Source organism: Phyllostomus hastatus, unplaced genomic scaffold, assembly GCF_019186645.2.
Source record: "Phyllostomus hastatus isolate PE091 unplaced genomic scaffold, TTU_PhHast_1.1 phas_contig_34, whole genome shotgun sequence".
Classification (NCBI taxonomy): domain Eukaryota; kingdom Metazoa; phylum Chordata; class Mammalia; order Chiroptera; family Phyllostomidae; genus Phyllostomus; species Phyllostomus hastatus.
This window is the reverse complement of record NW_025333857.1, coordinates 42063370-42080278: the sequence shown is the minus strand read 5'-3', so window position 1 is coordinate 42080278 and position 16909 is coordinate 42063370. Positions and strand designations below refer to the sequence as shown.

At 40.6% G+C, this 16909-nt stretch overlaps 1 protein-coding gene across 5 annotated transcripts in view; it reads left to right on the top strand.

Moving 5' to 3' along the window:
- SLC28A3 (solute carrier family 28 member 3) overlaps window positions 1-16909 on the top strand; it is an 85024-nt gene that overhangs the window by 24198 nt on the left and 43917 nt on the right. For all 5 annotated transcript variants that reach the window (XM_045840724.1, XM_045840725.1, XM_045840726.1 and 2 more), the window contains one exon: window positions 6177-6310. In XM_045840724.1, coding sequence (XP_045696680.1) covers window positions 6179-6310 — 132 coding nt within the window. In that variant the 5' untranslated portion in view covers window positions 6177-6178. The remainder of the gene's footprint in view (window positions 1-6176; window positions 6311-16909) is intronic.

Here is a 16909-nt window from a genome sequence, read left to right as displayed (position 1 = left end):
CCCCCTATTTTCAACCTACATTCTATGCTACTTATTCTCTATACCTTTTCCCCCTCTCTCCTCCTCCCACCCCCCTGCTGCTAGCCCTCCATGTGACCTCCATTTCTGTGGCTCTGTTCCTGTTCTAGTTGTTTACTTAGTTTCTTTTGGTTTTGCTTTAGGTGTGGTTGTTAATAATTGTGAGTTTGCTGTCCTTTTACTATACATGTCTTTTCTTTATCTTCTTTTCTTAGATAAGTCCCTTTAGCATTTCATAAAATAAGGGCTTGGTGATGATGAACTCTTTTAATTTGACCTTATCTGGAAAGCACTTTATCTTCCCTTCCATTCTAAATGAAAGCTTTGCTGGATAGAGCAATCTGGGATGTAGGTCCTTGTCTTTCATAACTTGGAATATTTCTTTCCAGCCCCTTCTTACCTATAAGGTCTCTTTAGGGAAATCAGCTGACAGTCTGATGGGAACTCCTTTGTAGGTTACTGTCCCCTTATCTCTTGCTGCTTCTAGGATTCTCTCCTTCATTTTTACCTTGGCTAATGTAATTATGATGTGCCTTGGTGTGTTTCTTCTTGGGTCCAGCTTCTTTGGGGCTCTCTGAGCTTCTTGGATTTCTTGGAAGACTGTTCCCTTTGCCAGATTGGGGAAGTTCTCCTTTATTATTTGTTCAAATAACTTTTCCACTTGTTGCTCCTCCCCTTCTGGTACCCCTATAATTCGGATGTTGGAATGTTTAAAGGTGTCCTGGATGCTCTTAAGTTTTTCCTCGGTTTTTTTAATTCTTATTTCATCATGCTTTCCTGCTTGGTTGATTCTATCTTCCTTCTGGTCCACTGTATTGTTTTGAGACTCAGATTCCTTCCTTTCACTATTGGCTCTCCTCCGCGTATCTTCCTGCATCTCTTTTATGGTAACCTGCATCCTTTCATCTAAATTGCACCCAAAGTCAACCAATTCCGTGAGCTTTCTGATCATCAGTGTTTTGAACTGTGCATCTGATAGATTGGCTATTTCTTGGTCGCTCAAAAGGATGAGTCCTTGGGGACTGATCTGTTCTGCTGGAAACATGTCTTGTCTTTCCCTGTCTCTCCTATTTATTTATTTATTTATTTATTTATTTATTTATTTATTTATTTATTTTCCGGTCTGGTCGCTCTTGTTATGGTGGGGGGCGGAGCCTTAGTTGTTCACCGGGGCTGGGCACCCCAGTCGCTAGATTGTGATGTTATATGTGGGGGCGGGGGCGGGAGCAGGGATGGGGGGGAACAATGGCGGCAGTTCGGTTCTCCTGGGCTCAGACACTTCCCTGGGCTCTTGGGCTGTGAGCTCTGCCCTGGTCCACAATCGCTGCCTCACTGGTTCCCCCAGCCGCAGCTTGTGTACTCAGGGATCACCGCTGCGTTCTTGCGCCCCGGATGGCTGTCGCGCCGATTTTGCGCCAAATTTCCCCAGACCTCCACGCGCCACCGACCCGCACAAGACCTGCGCCCTCCCAGCTCGTCGTCCCCTACCAGTCTGGATATACGGGTCTACTTCAACTTCTTGGCTGTCTGACTTCCATTCAGATAAATCCTCTGACAGTTCTGAGTGATATTATATTTGTAAATTATTGTTGTTCTATTCTTGGTTGTGCGAGAAGGTACGGTGCATCCACCTATTCCTCCATCTTGCTGGAAGTGAAACTGCTAATAGTTGAAACATACCCACCCTAATTGAGTCTTCTGACACACCAGATGTACTTTTTGCTTACTCTTCTGCCCATATAAGTACCCTCTACTTTTCCAAAATTGGAGCACTGTTTAAAAATTTCTTGAAGCTCTGCTCTCAGGCTATAGCTCTCGGCAAGGCCTAAATAGAAATCCTTCTAATACTTTCAGAGATTCGGTTCTTCTCATGGATATAACCATAGTACAGCCATCAAGATGAGAAAATTTGATGCTGAGACAGTATTATGACCAAAATTTAAATTTGGCCAATTGTCCCTACATTGTCCTCTATAACAATGGACCCACTCCAGGATGGTGTGTTACACTTATTTGCCATGTATCTTTGGTGTCCTGCCATCTGGAATGGTCTGTCTGCCTTCTTTGTCTTTCATGACCCTAATTATTCTGAAAATACTGACCAGTTATGCTGTAAAATATCTCTTGTTTGGATCTAACATCTTTATTGTCAGATGCAGGTTATGCATTTTGGGCAGGAATACCACTGACATGCTATGTCCTCCTCAATGCATCATATCAAGAAGCACATAATGTCTCTTTGTCTTATTATTGTTGATGATTTGGTGTCTTGTAAAGTTGAAACGGTCTTCCATTTTCTGATGATATTTCTATTTCCAAATTGGCAAACTGAGCCATAGCATCTACCAAGGTACCATCATTTTAAGTGATAGCCACATATATCAAGTTAATTCTCATGCTGCAAAAAAAGTCTGAATTTTCATTAGTTCTAAAGGCTTTCAACTATAGGCTTTGAATAGATAACATGTTTTTAAATCAAAATGTCTTTGTATATTACCATCCTACTTGCATTTTAGTATCATGGTTGTGTGTGCAATTTCCTTGAATTTTAGGTCTTGATTTGTTCTTTTTTAAAATTTTAATTGTTGTTCAAGTATAGTTTTCTGCCCTTTACCCCCATCCCAGCCCATCCCCTCCAGCCCTCCCCACCTCCCTCCCATTTCCATCTCCCCTGCCTTGTTTTTGTCCATGTGTCCTTTATACTAGTTCCTTCAAACTCTTCCCCCCTTCCCCTGAAATTCCCTCCCCTCTCTCCTCTGGTCACTGTCAGTCTGTTCTCTATTTCAGTGTCTTTGGTTATATTTTGCTTGTTTGTTTATTTTGTTGTGTAGCCTCCTGTTACAGGTGAGATCACACAGTATTTGTCTTTCATTGATTTGTTCTTTTAGCAGATATGGTTGGAGAATGGAATGGGCAGGTCACTGTGTCTTTTAATCAACACTACACAGTGGTTTCTAAAAATTTTTATTTAACGTTTTTACTTTTAAATTACAGTTGACATCAATATTGTATTAGTTTCATGTGTACAGCATAATGGAATGACACCTATATAATCTGTGCAGTGATGCCCCTGATTAGTCTAATACCGAACACTGGAGAGTATTCTTGCTTATGCAGTGACATTATTTCAAAATGCTTGAAATCTTCAAATTTACTGTCTTACAATCAAAGAGCTGAAAAAAATCAATGGGTTGTTGCATTTTAAAAGATTCACATGAGCCCTGGCTGGTGTGGCTCAGTGGACTGAGTGCCACTGAAATTTCATGGGTTCGATTCCCAATCAGCGCACATGCCTGGGTTGAGGGCCAGGTCCCCATTTGGGGGTGTGTGAGAGGCAGCTGATCAATTGCAGCTGATCAATGTTTCTCTTGCACATTGATGTGTCTCTCCCTCTCTTTCTCCCTTCCCCTCTCTCTGAAAATAAATAAATAAAATCATTTTTTTTAAAGATTCATGTGAGCCCTGATCAGTGTGGTTCTGTTGGTTAGGCATTGTCTCACAAAGCAAAGGTTCAGTGGCTCAATTCCTGGTCAAGGCCCATATCTGGGTTTCAGGTTGGGTCCCCAGTTGGGGTGTGTATGAGAGGCAACTGATTAAAGTCTCTCTCTCACATCTATGTTTCTCTCCCTCTCTTTCTCTCTCCCTTACCTTCTCTATGAAAGTAAGTAAATAAAAGTTTCATGTGACAGTATCTACAAGAATGTCAGGCATTTGAGTCAAATTTGTGTAATTATAAATAACCATAAATGGCAGAATGAAGATTTCCCTTTTTTTCCAGAGTGTAAGTTTCCTCCATAACCTTAAACTAGATTAAATCTTGAGTTCGCTAAGGTTATACTATCTGGTTGCAACAAGTGGTTTGTTCCAATAATTTTATCATGTAAGTTTTCCACATTATCTGACTTCAGTTTCTCTGCCTCTCTCTTGATCACTTCCAGTCTGACTTTTTGCATTTGGTAAAGGACTACTTATTTCGGCAAATCACAATTATTGGGAAAAAACTGATAAAAATTCTGAAGTCTCCATTTATCAGAGAATCAATAAAGAATCAGTGAAGAGCTAAAGCAAAAAGAAAGTGTGGATGGTGTTGGTCAATGAGCTTGGAATAGGGGGCTTGGAATAAGGGGTCCAGGAGCACCACATAAATCAGGAGTCAACTTTCTCACAGTGCCAGGATGGTGGGGACTTAGGGGAAAGACTGACTTGACCACCAGGGCAGCAAGGGATGCTATGCTTTCTTGTGTGAATGCAGCATAACACATGCTCAACCACTGGCGTACCTGGCTTCAGGTAGAAAGATGTACCTAAAACACATGCAAGTAACTTTGTAAAAATCATCTTACCTTTATTTTTAAGCAACAAATTTACTATATGCCAGGCATTATTCCATGTGTTTTTAAGAATGTTATATTTATCATTTCAATCATAATGTAAAATGGGTACTATTATTCCCATTTTGTAAATTAAGAATCTGAGGCCCAGAGAAGCAGAAACTTGTCTGTATTCACATTGCTAGGAAGTCCAGTGTTTAGCACAGAGTTTCCATAAAGGGGCAGGAAATGAATATTTTAGCCTTTGAGTCATACAGTCTCTGTCACAACTAACCAGCCCTACCTTTATGGAGCAATACCCACAGAAGTCAATATATAAATGAATGGTTATGTTTGTGTTCCAACAAAATTCATTTTATGGGCACTGAAATTTGAATTTCATGTAATTTGCATGTGTCATGAAATATTGTCATTTTGATTTTTTTTCAAGCATTTAAAAATATAAAATCCATTCTTAACTCTCAGATTGCAAAAAGTGTTAGTAGGCTAGGTTTAGCTCTTGAGCTATAATTTGCTGCAGTAAGTGGTAGAAGCAGGATGGTTCCAGTAGCTCTTTTTTTAAATCCTAAGCTGAGGATAGGTTTTTACTGATTTTAGAGAAAGAGGAGGAATAAGAGAGAGAGAGACATCAGTGTGAGAGAGGAACATCAATCTGTTGCCTCCCCTATGCTCCCAGACCAGGAATTGAACCCACAACCTAGCTATGTGCTCTGACTGAAAATCAAACCTAGATCCTTTTGGTGTACAGGACAGTGCTGCTACCAACTGCAACCTGGCCAGAGCTGGTTCCAGCAAGCTCTTAACCATTGTGTGTGAGTCTGTGTGTGTGTGCAGTCTGTATCATGATAATAGTCATACATTGCTCTTTACAGAAAACTCAGCAAAGTATATAGGAGAAACTAAAAATGATCCATAAAACCACAACCCAAAAATAACCACTGATAATATTTGATAGTTTCTTTTATTCTTCATCCACTGCATGCAGTATTCTATTAATTTTAGTTTTTCACCTATCATAAGCATTTTCTACATTTCCACATAGCCCACACAATTTTCAAAGTTAGTAGATACATAATAGATCATTTTAAATGTATTTTTAAAGAATTCTACAGCTAATTATTTCATAAAGCAAAGAATCCTTTTATTAAATGAACCATTGGTCACCTTTCATTGATCTGCCACATATTTACATTTCTAGGAGTTGAATTTTCAAAAACATCCCAGGCTACAGACAGTGATGGAAGAAAATGGCTTTGGAATCCACCATACCTGGATTTAGCTTCTGTTTGTGCCTTTATTAGTCAAATGATCCTGAATATATTGTTAACTTCCCACAACTCAGTTTGCCTTGTTCTGAAAATACACCAAGACCACCATACATAAAGTACCAAGCATCTTCCCGGCACAGCACAGTGGTCACTTGTTTGCAGCCAGCTCTCATGTCCTCAGCCACCCCCACCACGCCTAGTCACCCCCACCACACCAGCTCTCATGTCCTCAGCCACCCCCACCACGCCTAGTCTCCAACACAGCCCACAGGAAATAGACTGTTTCAATCATGGACATGAAGAGAGTGTCCGGTTGTGGTTTGTGCAGGACATGACTTTTCCCCCTGGAGTGAAAATGGGCTGGCAATCATGGGGAAACAGGAAGGATTAATCAGGTGGGTGGACCTGAATGGAGAGCCTCTACCCCACCCACCTTCCCTGCCCCGCCCCACCCCAGTGAGGACGTTTGTCTTGACATTTCCAAACTGAAGCGGTGCCCAGGTTTCTACAACAGTAGGTGGCCTTTCAACATCAGCAGAGGCTGTGTTCTTTTTCACAGGTATGGAGGATCTCCCGACCAGACATCAGACAGGAATTCAGAGACCAGAGAATTCCAAGAACAGCGAAGAGCTCATGAAGCTGAAGACTGGGACCGCCCCTGAAGCTGAAGGCTACAGAGACACTGGCTTCCAGGTGAGCAGCAGTTTCATTCATTTTTAGGACCAAGTAAATGGAAATAATCCTCTTTCCTTGCCTCCTTGGCAACTTTCTTAACTAAAGCAGTGGGATTATTGGAACCCAATAAGATTTTTAATAGCAGTCTTTAAGCCTGGTTGTGTGTGTTTGTTGTTTGTTTCCTTTTTCCCTTCTTGGGTTGACAAACCTGAAAAGTCTCTTCTAATCAGAACCTATTTAGATCCTTAACTTGTCCTGTCTCTTAGAAGCAGACTATCTTCTGCTTTTGTCTCATTGACTACAGGCAAGGATACAGCATTTACTTGCAGACTGGATGAGAAAGAAAGAATGGGGAGAATTCAGATCCTGAATGTAGTTGTCACCTAGGGTTTCTTTCTCTTAAACCAGGTCCCAGAGTTCCTGTCAGATGGTGGCCTGGGTGCCTACAGCAGTGCAGCTGGGTTGTGCAAACCACTCTTATGCCACCAACCAAAACTCAGAGTGATTAATGCTGCTGGGCCGAGGGTTGGGTGCCAGAGAGTCCCATCACTGGGAGACACTGGGCTGCTCTGACTGGGTCTAGCCTGGGGATTTTTCAGGGCTGTCCCTAAGTGTGCTTCCTTTTCTGAGGAGCATGAATTTCTCAGACTTCGGAGTCACTAAACAGCCAAAACAAACTTTCAGGCACTGGCAAAAAAAAAAAAAAAAAAAAAGGAAAGGGTGAAAGGGCTTTGGCACAGGTTCTGACTCTTCCACACACAAATTTTCCAAACTTCCCGGGCTGCAATCCAGCCACCCACGCACAGTGATGCTTGCCCACAGGCTGTAATGTAAGTGTAGGGAGAGGGGAAATGTTTTCTCTGCCCTCTTAGATTCAGGGCCTGTGGTCTGTGAATTAAACGGATCAGTGACAGATTTACAGGAAAAGAGGCATACACATTTAATTAATATTTTTAATTTTACCTGCATTGGTCTTTATAGAAAAAAAGTGAAAAACTCAAAGAAACAGTAAGACTTAGGGGCTTACATGCCATTTTAACAAAGAACAAGTAAATGTGAAGTGACTGAACAAGGAAAAAAGAGGTTGGGCATTTAGGGCCAATAAATTGTGGGAAGCTGTCTGGGAAATACATGGGAGAACTAATGGAAGATACGGGGTGTTAGTGAGGTGTTTATGCAGCCTTCCCTCGATGTCATCTCTCTTTCCAGTGGTAAGTGTCGTTCACCTCTCTCTGGTGTGGGAGAGGGGGCACATGCACCAGGAAAATGTATGCCGTTTCCGGGAGACGGAGGAGGAGAAAATAGATTTTCTGTGTCTGCTTTTTGTCAGTTGTCTTTAGCTCAAAAAATTCTCATGCCGAAAGAATGTATGGCCTACTTTGGGGTGGCAGGTCTTTATCGCCTTCTAAGGGTTAAATGAGAAGAGAAGCATAAAGTGGAAGGCCTATTAAGATCCAAGAGAACAAAAGGGATGGAATGGGATAAAGAGACAAGGTGAATGTGACAGCAAGATGAAGGTGTCTGCTGAGGAGAGGTCACAAACACCTGGCTGCTCAGTCCATGAGGAGGACACACCAGTCGTGGCCCTGTTTTCTATCCCTCACTCTCTTCTATCAAAACAGAGCATCTCCTGGCTGCAGGGTGCAGAGCAGGGCATCTCAGCCCCAGCAGAGCACTGCACGCCAGCACCAACCAGTGGTGGCCAGGTCATTTCTTCCAACGCTTGTTTTTCAACAAGAATTTCCAGGGACATGTATTTACTCAGCAGAACCATGAACTATCCTCCAGATATGGTCATCGCTAGGAAGAGATCCCCATTCATGAAGGAATAATACACGATTCTGGCCCTCAAAGAACAGGGCAGACAGAAACAAATAAGCAATTGTAATTACAATATAATGTGATAGGAAACAAAAGCAAAAAATAGCCCTGGAGGTTGGCACCAAATACCTTGAAGTAAATGTAGGTAGAGCTGGGCTGATGGCGTCTGTGACAGCATCACAGAGGGAGAGAGCCCGTCAGATGGGGCTTAAAGGTCAGGCTGGGATTCTCCAGTTGAACAGGGAAGGGTGTCAACAGAGCATCACAAGCAAAAAGAACTGCCTGAAAGCGTGCCTGCCAGGGGCAAGAAATGTGGAGGTGGGGATGGGGCTAGGGAAAGGGGAAGGCTGGCATCAGATCACGTGGCCTCTGTGTGTGCTGAGGCATCTGAAAAATAATCGGAATTAACATTACCAAACATTTGCTTTTTTGAGAGTACTCTACTGTCCCTGTTGAAGGGGGACAGAAACGGAGGGAATGGTGTGTGTGTGTGTGTGTGTGTGTGTGTGTGTGTGTGTGTTTGTGTGTCAAGTTATGTGTTTAGTATAACAATCCAAACAAGAAACCAGTGCTGCGGGTCGGGGTGGATTCCAACTTCTGATAAGAAGCTCTCAGCACTGGAATTGACTCGAGTTGGGAGCAAGAGCTGCTGGCTCTGAAGATTCAGTTTTTTTCTTCTCAGTAAGGAAGAATAACAATATCCTATGTCAGGGTTGTTGAAAGAATTAAGTGAGCTGATGTAACTTTTTAAAATGTATGTCATATATGTAAAAAAAATGACAAACAAAAAACACAGTTCTGTCTCAGTCTGTTCAAGCTGTGTTACAAAATATCGCAGACTGCATGGCTTATAAACAGAAAATTATTTCTCACAGTTCAAGTCCAAGATTAAGGCCCCCGCAGATTCCAGATCTAGTGAGGACCCACCTCCTCAGAGACAGCCGTCTTTTTGTTGTGTCCTCACATGGACAAGGGTACGAGAGAGCTCTCTGGGGCCTCTTTCATAAGAGCACTAATTCTGTTCAGGAGGCCTCTGCCCTCCAGATGTAATCACCTCCCCAATTGTCCCCCTCCTAATATCATCGCACTGGGAATCGGGGTTTCAACATTCGGGTTTATAGGAGATAGAAACAGCAGGTCCTAACAGGAGCCTAGCACACAGAATGAACATAACAGTAGCTATTGGAACTGGGCCAGGTTAAGGAGGGTGGTGAGTCAACATTTCTAGGTTGAGATGTCAACTTGAAAGTTTCTTTAGATAGGAAATCCAGGAATAGGGTTGGAGAGAGGAAGAGAATGAGTTCATTTTGAGGCTTATGGGTTGAAATTCAGATGATTTCCACACCTAGATAAAGATGGAGATGAAGTATGCATAGCTGCACCTGGAGCCTGGAAGGGGACATCACCCACTCGGGGCTGTTAGCACAGAGACGGGCCACGGACAAGGATGAGACTGCAGGGAGGGAAAGCTGGGAAGCACCAGTGTTGAAGGAGAGGGCAAATTAGAGAAGTCAGGGGGAAGAGTCGGGGGAAGCCAAGGGGAAAGAAAGCTACAAGGTCAATAGCAAAACCTCCTCTGGAGAACAGAGGAGAGCATAGAATAAGTTCATTTGATTTGCCAACTACTGATGACCCTGGGGGAGCGAGAAGAGGCTCTGTAGGTTATGAGTGGGAATTAAGAGACTGCAGACAATATGAGTAGAAGGGACATTCCTTTGGCTGAGAGACAGGCTCAGGGGAGGCAAGATTGGGGTTGTAGGCAGAGAGTTTTTTATTTTAAAAAAATTTTTGTGAAAAATGACATGCAGAAAAACACACAGAACCAAATACACAACTTATTATAAAGCGGCTCCCAGGTTAAGAAACAGGATATTGCCATCCGTCAGCCCACAGGCCCCACCGCATGCATCCTGTCCCAACTGCCTTCCCTTCCCCAGGGTTACGGCCATCCCAGCTTTATGGTAATTACTTTCCTGCCTTGCTTTATACCCTAACTTCTAATTATAAATCCCCAAGTACCATCTTTGCCTGTTTAACCTCATGCAAGTAGAAACATACAAGAAAATTGTTTTGCTTATTGTAAAACATGTGTATGTTATTAGGCAGGATGTATCATTTTGTAACTGGCTTCTTGAGTTCAGCTTAATATTTTGAAGATTCAGCTGCAGAGTTGAATGTACCTGGAGTTGATCCAGTTTCATTGATATATAGTTTTCTCCATAAATATTACACTATCTACCTATTTTCACAGTTTATGGAGAGTTTTGTTGCTAAGTTTGGAGTTTGGGAGAGTTCTTGCAAACAACAAAGCTATAAATACTCTTATACATGCCTCCTGGTGCATATGTAACACGTTTATTTTGAAGTTACGCTGAAGGAGTGGAATTGCTAAGTTATTGGGAACAGATATGGATTTTCAACTTGAGTAGTAAGGCCAAAATGGTTTCCTAAGTGGTGTTACCAATTTACACTCCCATTCACAGAGTGTGAGTTCCTATTACTCCATAGCCTCACCTGTGTTTATCTGGTTTTTTAACTTCAGTGATTCTGATGGGTGTATAGTAGGATATCACTGAGGTTTAATTTCAATTTTTGTATGTTATTTGCCATTAGATGTACCCTTCATGAAATATTTATTCTTGCCCCTTTACTGGATTTTGTCTTTTTCTATTGATTTAAAAGAGTTCTTTAACTATTTCAAATATAGGCCTTTTGTTATTATATGGTTTACAAATATCTTCTATCCCTCTGAAGCTGTCTTTCACAGTAATATTCTGATGAACAAAGTTAATTACACTGTGTCCCACTTTCAGGTGTTTTCTGTTTTATATATCTCGTTTAAACCTTTTCCTTACAGAGAACAAACTAATGGTTGCCAGATGGGAGTTGTTGTTGGGGAGATGGGTGAAAAAGGTAAAGGGATTAAGAAGTACAAATTACAGAATAGTCACAGAGATGTAGAGTGCAGCATAGGGAATGTAGTCAATAATACTGTAATAACCATTTTTGATGCCAAATGGGTGCTAGACTTACCCAGTGATCAGTTTGTAAACTAGATAAATGTCTAACCACTATGTTGTACACCTGAAACTAATATAAAATAATATTCAATGTCAACTATAATTGAAAATTTTAAAAATATATATTTTTCTAACCTATAAGATAATGAAGATACTCTTTCATATTTTCTGAAATTTTTATATGTAGTGCAAGAGGGAGTCAAGTTTTTTTTTTCTACCTGGAGATCAATTATTCCAGCATCAGTTTTTTATTTATTGTTTTTTTCCATTATCATTTTTTAAAGACTTTATTTATTTAATTTTTAGAGAGGGGAGGGAGGGAGAAAGAGAGGGAGAGAAACATCAATGTGTGGTTGTCTCTCGCACAACCCCTACTGGGGACCTGGCCTGCAACCCAGGCCTGTGCCCTGGGAATCAAACCAGTGACCTTTTAGTTCGCAGGCTGGCACTCAATCCACTGAGCCACACCAGGCAGGGCTCAGCATTACTTTAAAAAAACAACAAAAAAAAGCTTTTCCCCACTTGAAAAATACCACATTTGCTAATTGTCCATATTTGGGGTAAGTCTTTTTTGAATAGGACAACTGAAAGATTTTTCAAAACTCAGTGGAGTGGGAAGGATCCAGAGAAGCTAGGGAGACAGCAAGAAAGGTCAGATAAAGTTCAGAACTTCTAAGGGTGAAAATTCAGGCAAGTTTTTGAAAGAACACCTTTACTGGAGGGTATCCCATAGAATCCCAAATCATGTTGCCTAATGCTTGCAAGGAAGTCAGCTGGGTGGAAACCACTTATGAAAGTCTGGATACAGAACTAGACAGGAAATCTGCCTCCACCCTGCACACACAGAGGAAAGCTGACCTACTCCATGGACTGTCTGGTGAGCCAGTCAGGTATGGAGAGTTTGTTCAATGGAGGTTAAAATTTGAAAGGTCATATAAGTGCTAGAACATATGCAGGGACTTCTAACTCAGATACTCTTAATACTAGAGTTTTGAGGTTGGAAGTAATTATGCAAAGTAAAGAGGAAGAGTATTGCATCTCCAAAACTGTGATGAGGGAGGTCAATATGAATCACACTCAGGTGTGTAAGCAGGTTTCCACATTGCCCAGGACAAGCTTGGCTGCAGCTATCTAGATGATTTCCCCCCCTACAATTGAACAGAAAACACATGACAACACAGTATCTTGCTTTTGTGAAGGTAGTTTAAAAAATTGTATTCTCTACTGTTTCCTCATATCCGTATGATCATTCCTAGACTTTCATTTCTAAAGGAAAACAACCTCTATGACTGTAACTCATGACACCTCCATGATGTCTCAGAGGAGATGGATTTAATTATTTTGTTTTTTCCTCATTCAGGCATTCCCGAAATGATTCACTTCAAAAAAAAATATCAGGGAGGGAACCACTTACTCATGGTCATCAAGCATTGGAATGAAAACAAGAAATCATTAATAATGTAAAAACAGTAGATATTAGCTGGGAGCTATGGTAGACCCGTCTAATAGAAGTACAGTGCAAGCTACGTACGTAATTTTAAATTTTTCTGTAAGTCCATTAAAAATGTAAAATGAGCCCTGGCTGGTATGGCTCAGTGATTGAGTGCTGGCCTGTGAACCAAAGAGTCTCTGGTTCGATTCCCAGTCAGGGCACGTGCCAGTGTTGCAGGCCAAGTCCCTGGTAGGGGGCACATGAGAGGCAACCACACACTGATGTTTCTCTCCCTTTTTTTCTACCTCCCTCCCCTTCTATAAGAATAAATAAATAAAATCTTTTTTAAAAAATGTAAAATGAAACAGGTATAATTAATTTTAGCAGTGTAGTTTATTTATCCTAATATATTTAAAATATCATTTCAACATGTGATTAATGCAAAATTATTGAGTTACTTTCTTTACATTCTTTGTTCTGTACTAGTCTTTAAAATTCAATGTGTTTTTACACTTAGAGTACATGCCAATTTTAATGCTAAATTTTTATCAGAAATACTTAATCTGTATTTAGATTTCATAAAATGTATAATTGAAAAAGTAGATTCATACCCAAGTTTCAAACATACTTAAATGTTTTCCAATAAATGAATTTCTTGTGCTCAGTTTAAAATTCAGATTAGTTAAACTTTAAATAAAATTAATGTTCAGGTTCTCAGTTGCACTGTTTACATTTCAAGTACTTAGTAGCCACATGTATTGATGACTCAGGTAAGATACATAATATTTGGCTTGGGATGATACCAAAAAAATCTGATTATCCCTGCTGTTTAAGGATCTGACCACTAAGTTTATGTCACAAAATTAAAAGTAAACAGACAACCTTAGATTTGCCTGATTTTCATAATTTATCTTTTCTCATTTTTTTCACATTGGTGTTTTTAAAATTTATTATGGATCTTTCTATGTTGGGAAGTTTATGATTACTAAATCAATCTTTTCACTTGTTATACATCTAATATCTCTTTATTTCTTCTTGAGTCAGTTTAGATCATTTATGTGTTTCAAGGAATTCGCCCATTTCATCTATGTTATTTAATTTGTTGGTGTACAGTTGTTCATAGTATTTGCTTAATGTCCTCTGTATTTCTGTAGGTTGGTAATAATGGCCTGGAACCAATAAATCTCTCAGTCTTTGCTGAGGGCACCGTGTGTAGGCTAGGGATTTACCTTCAGTGCTTAGGCAAGCACTCTGCGTTCCTGCTTACAACTTTATGTTCACCTGCACTTCCTGCTTCTGTGGAGTCTCAAGGTCTGCCAGAGTTGAGAGCTTAGTCCTTCTCGTTTGCTTCACAAGCATGAACACAACTCTGGCCACATGCCTGGGCTTGTAGAGTCCCAGGAATGTCAGAGCTTTTCAAAGTCCTTTGTAGACATCTTATTCCCAGCTCTCTTTAAATTTTTGCTTAGCTTATTTCTTATTCCACTAGTTAGCTCTGCTTCAGGCAGATACCTATATTAACAGCCACCCCCAGGGAAACAATGGTGTGAGCTCTGAGTCAGAGCAAATACAGACAAGCCTCATGGGGTTGTCCAAAGGAACTACAAGACAGGCCAAATAATGGCAGTTACTTCGGAATTGGACTCTGGGAGAGCTCCAGCTAATTTTGTCCCTCCATAGGTGGTGAGGCTGCCAGTTTTCATTGTGATTGCAGAGTTGTTTTTCAAGGCTATCATTGAGTCTGGGGAGAGTGGTCTAGGACAAAGCAATTAGGACACCAGAAAGTTTGCTGTTGTAACTGCAATTTAGTTGTTTTACTGGGTTGGCCATCTGCAATTTAGTTGTTTTACTGGGTTGGCCAAAAAGTTAATTTGGTTTTTCTCTGTAAGATAGCTCTAGTAGCATTTAGTTGTCTTTAACTTCATTCGAAACAATTTTGTTAGATTGCATTGTGCCAGCTATCATATCAGTGTGCATTTAAAAAAAATCAAAATTGGTGATTTTTTTTGTGTAGCCATTTTAATATTAAAAATGGAAGAAAATATGCATTTTCAGCATATTATGCTTTATGATTTCAAAAAAGGTAGAAATGCAACTCAAACACACACACACACAAAAGGATTTGTGCAGTGTATGGAGGTGCTGTGACTGACTGAACGTGTCAAAAGTGGTTTGCAAAGTTTTATGTGGGAGATTTCTCTCTGGATGATGCTCCATAGTCAGGTAGACCAATTAAAGTTATACCAATCAAATCAAGACATTAATTGAGAACAGTCAACAGTATACCATGTGGGAGAGACCTGAAATACTCAAAATGCACAAATCAATAAAGTTATCAATAAGAATGAAAAACGTATCTTTTATTTTATAGAAAAAACTAAATGAACTTTTTGGCCAACCCAAAACATCATAGTCTGTGGATTGCTGTGAGCTTTGATAAATTTCCAGAGATCTAAAAAAGTACTTCAACCATTTTTCCAGCAATCTTGTTGCTTTTATGGAGGAGAGCTTTGGAGGTCCTTACTCCACCATCCTGTTAATGTCACCAACAACCTTAGATTTAAATAGCAAAGTCAGATATGTCACAAAGGAGAATCTGTTTGATCAAATGATAAATAGTATTGGCCACATCTCTGGTTTAGGTGAGTGAAAGTAGCCTCGGATGAAATGCATTGATGATTGATCGGTCATGTGTAGGGTAAGGATTAAGGTCCTGAGGCTTACAGCCATCACTTTGCCTTTTACTAAAACTGGGGAAAGCATTCAGGCATCTAAATCACAGGAAAAGAAAAGAAGAAAATGGAAATTAAGTGCTATTTTTCTTTCTTCTTTTTTATATTTTTGTTTGTTTTTTGTTTTTTTTAATATATTTTATTGATTACACTATTACAGTTGTCCCATTTCCTTCCCTTCACTCCCCTCCCCGCTGCACACCCCCTCCTACCCACATTCCCCCTTTAGTTCATGTCCATGTGTCCTAAGTTCTTTAGCTTCTACATTTCCCATACTATTCTTACCCTCCCCCTGTCTATTTTCTACCTACCATCTATGCTACTTATCCTCTATACTTTTTTCCCCTCTCTCCTCCTCCCACTCCCCTGTTGCTAACCTTCCATGTGGTCTCCATTTCTATGGTTCTGTTCCTGTTCTAATAGATTGCTTAGTTTGTTTGTTTTTTAGTGTGGTTGTTAATAATTGTGAGTTTACTGTCATTTCACTATATATGTTTTTTATTTTCTTTTTCTAACATAAGTCCCTTTAACATTTCATATAATCAGGGCTTGGTGATGATGAACTCCTTTAACTTGACCTTATCTGAGAAGCACTTTATCTGCCCTTCCAATCTAAATGAAAGCTTTGCTGGATAGAGCAAGCTTGGATGTAGGTCCTTGCCTTTCATGATTTGGAATATTTTCCAGGCCCTTCTTGCCTACAAGGTCTCTTTTGAGAAATCAGCTGACATTCTGATGGGAACTCCTTTGTAGGTTACTGTCCCCTTATCTCTTGCTGCTTCTAGGATTCTCTCCTTCATTTTTACCTTGGCTAATGTAATTATGATGTGCCTTGGTGTATTCCTCCTTGGGTCCAACTTCTTTGGAACTCTCTGAGCTTCCTGGACTTCCTGGAAGTCTATTTCCTTTGCCAGAGTGGGGCAGTTCTCCTTCATTATGTTTTCAAATAAGTTTTCAATTTCTTGCTCTTCCTCTTCTCCTTTTGGTACCCCTATAATTCGGATGTTGGAACATTTCAAGATGTCTTGGAGGTTCCTAAGCTTCTCCTCATTTTTCTGAATTCTTACTTCTCCATTCTTTTCTGTCTGGTTGTTTCTTTCTTCCTTCTGGTCCACTATATTGATTTGAGTCCCAGTTTTCTTCCCATCACCATTGGTTCCCTGTGCATTTTCCTTCATTTCTCTTATTGTAACCTTCCTTTGTTAATCTAATTTGTGACCAAATTCAACCAATTCTGTGAACATCCTGATCACCAGTGTTTTGAACTGTGCATCTGATAGATTGGCGATCTCTTGGTCACTTGAAAGTATTGGCTCTGAGGCTTTGATTTGTACTTCCATTTGAGCAATTTTCAGGGGGAGGGTCTGGTTGTGCCTGTTATGTAGTGAGGGGGGAGCCTTAGGTGTCCACCTGGGTGGGGTAGCTCAGTTGCTGGGTTGTGAAGCTGTATGTGGGGGCAGGGTCCAAGAGGAAACAATGGTGCTTGCTCCTCTCTCCGTCAGATTTCAGTCCCTTCCACTGCTTCCCCCAAGCTAACTAGGCCTTTCTGGTGCTGGTTCCCAGGTGGGTGTGCTTGTGTACGTTCTAGGACCCCGTGGGTCTCTCCAATGCA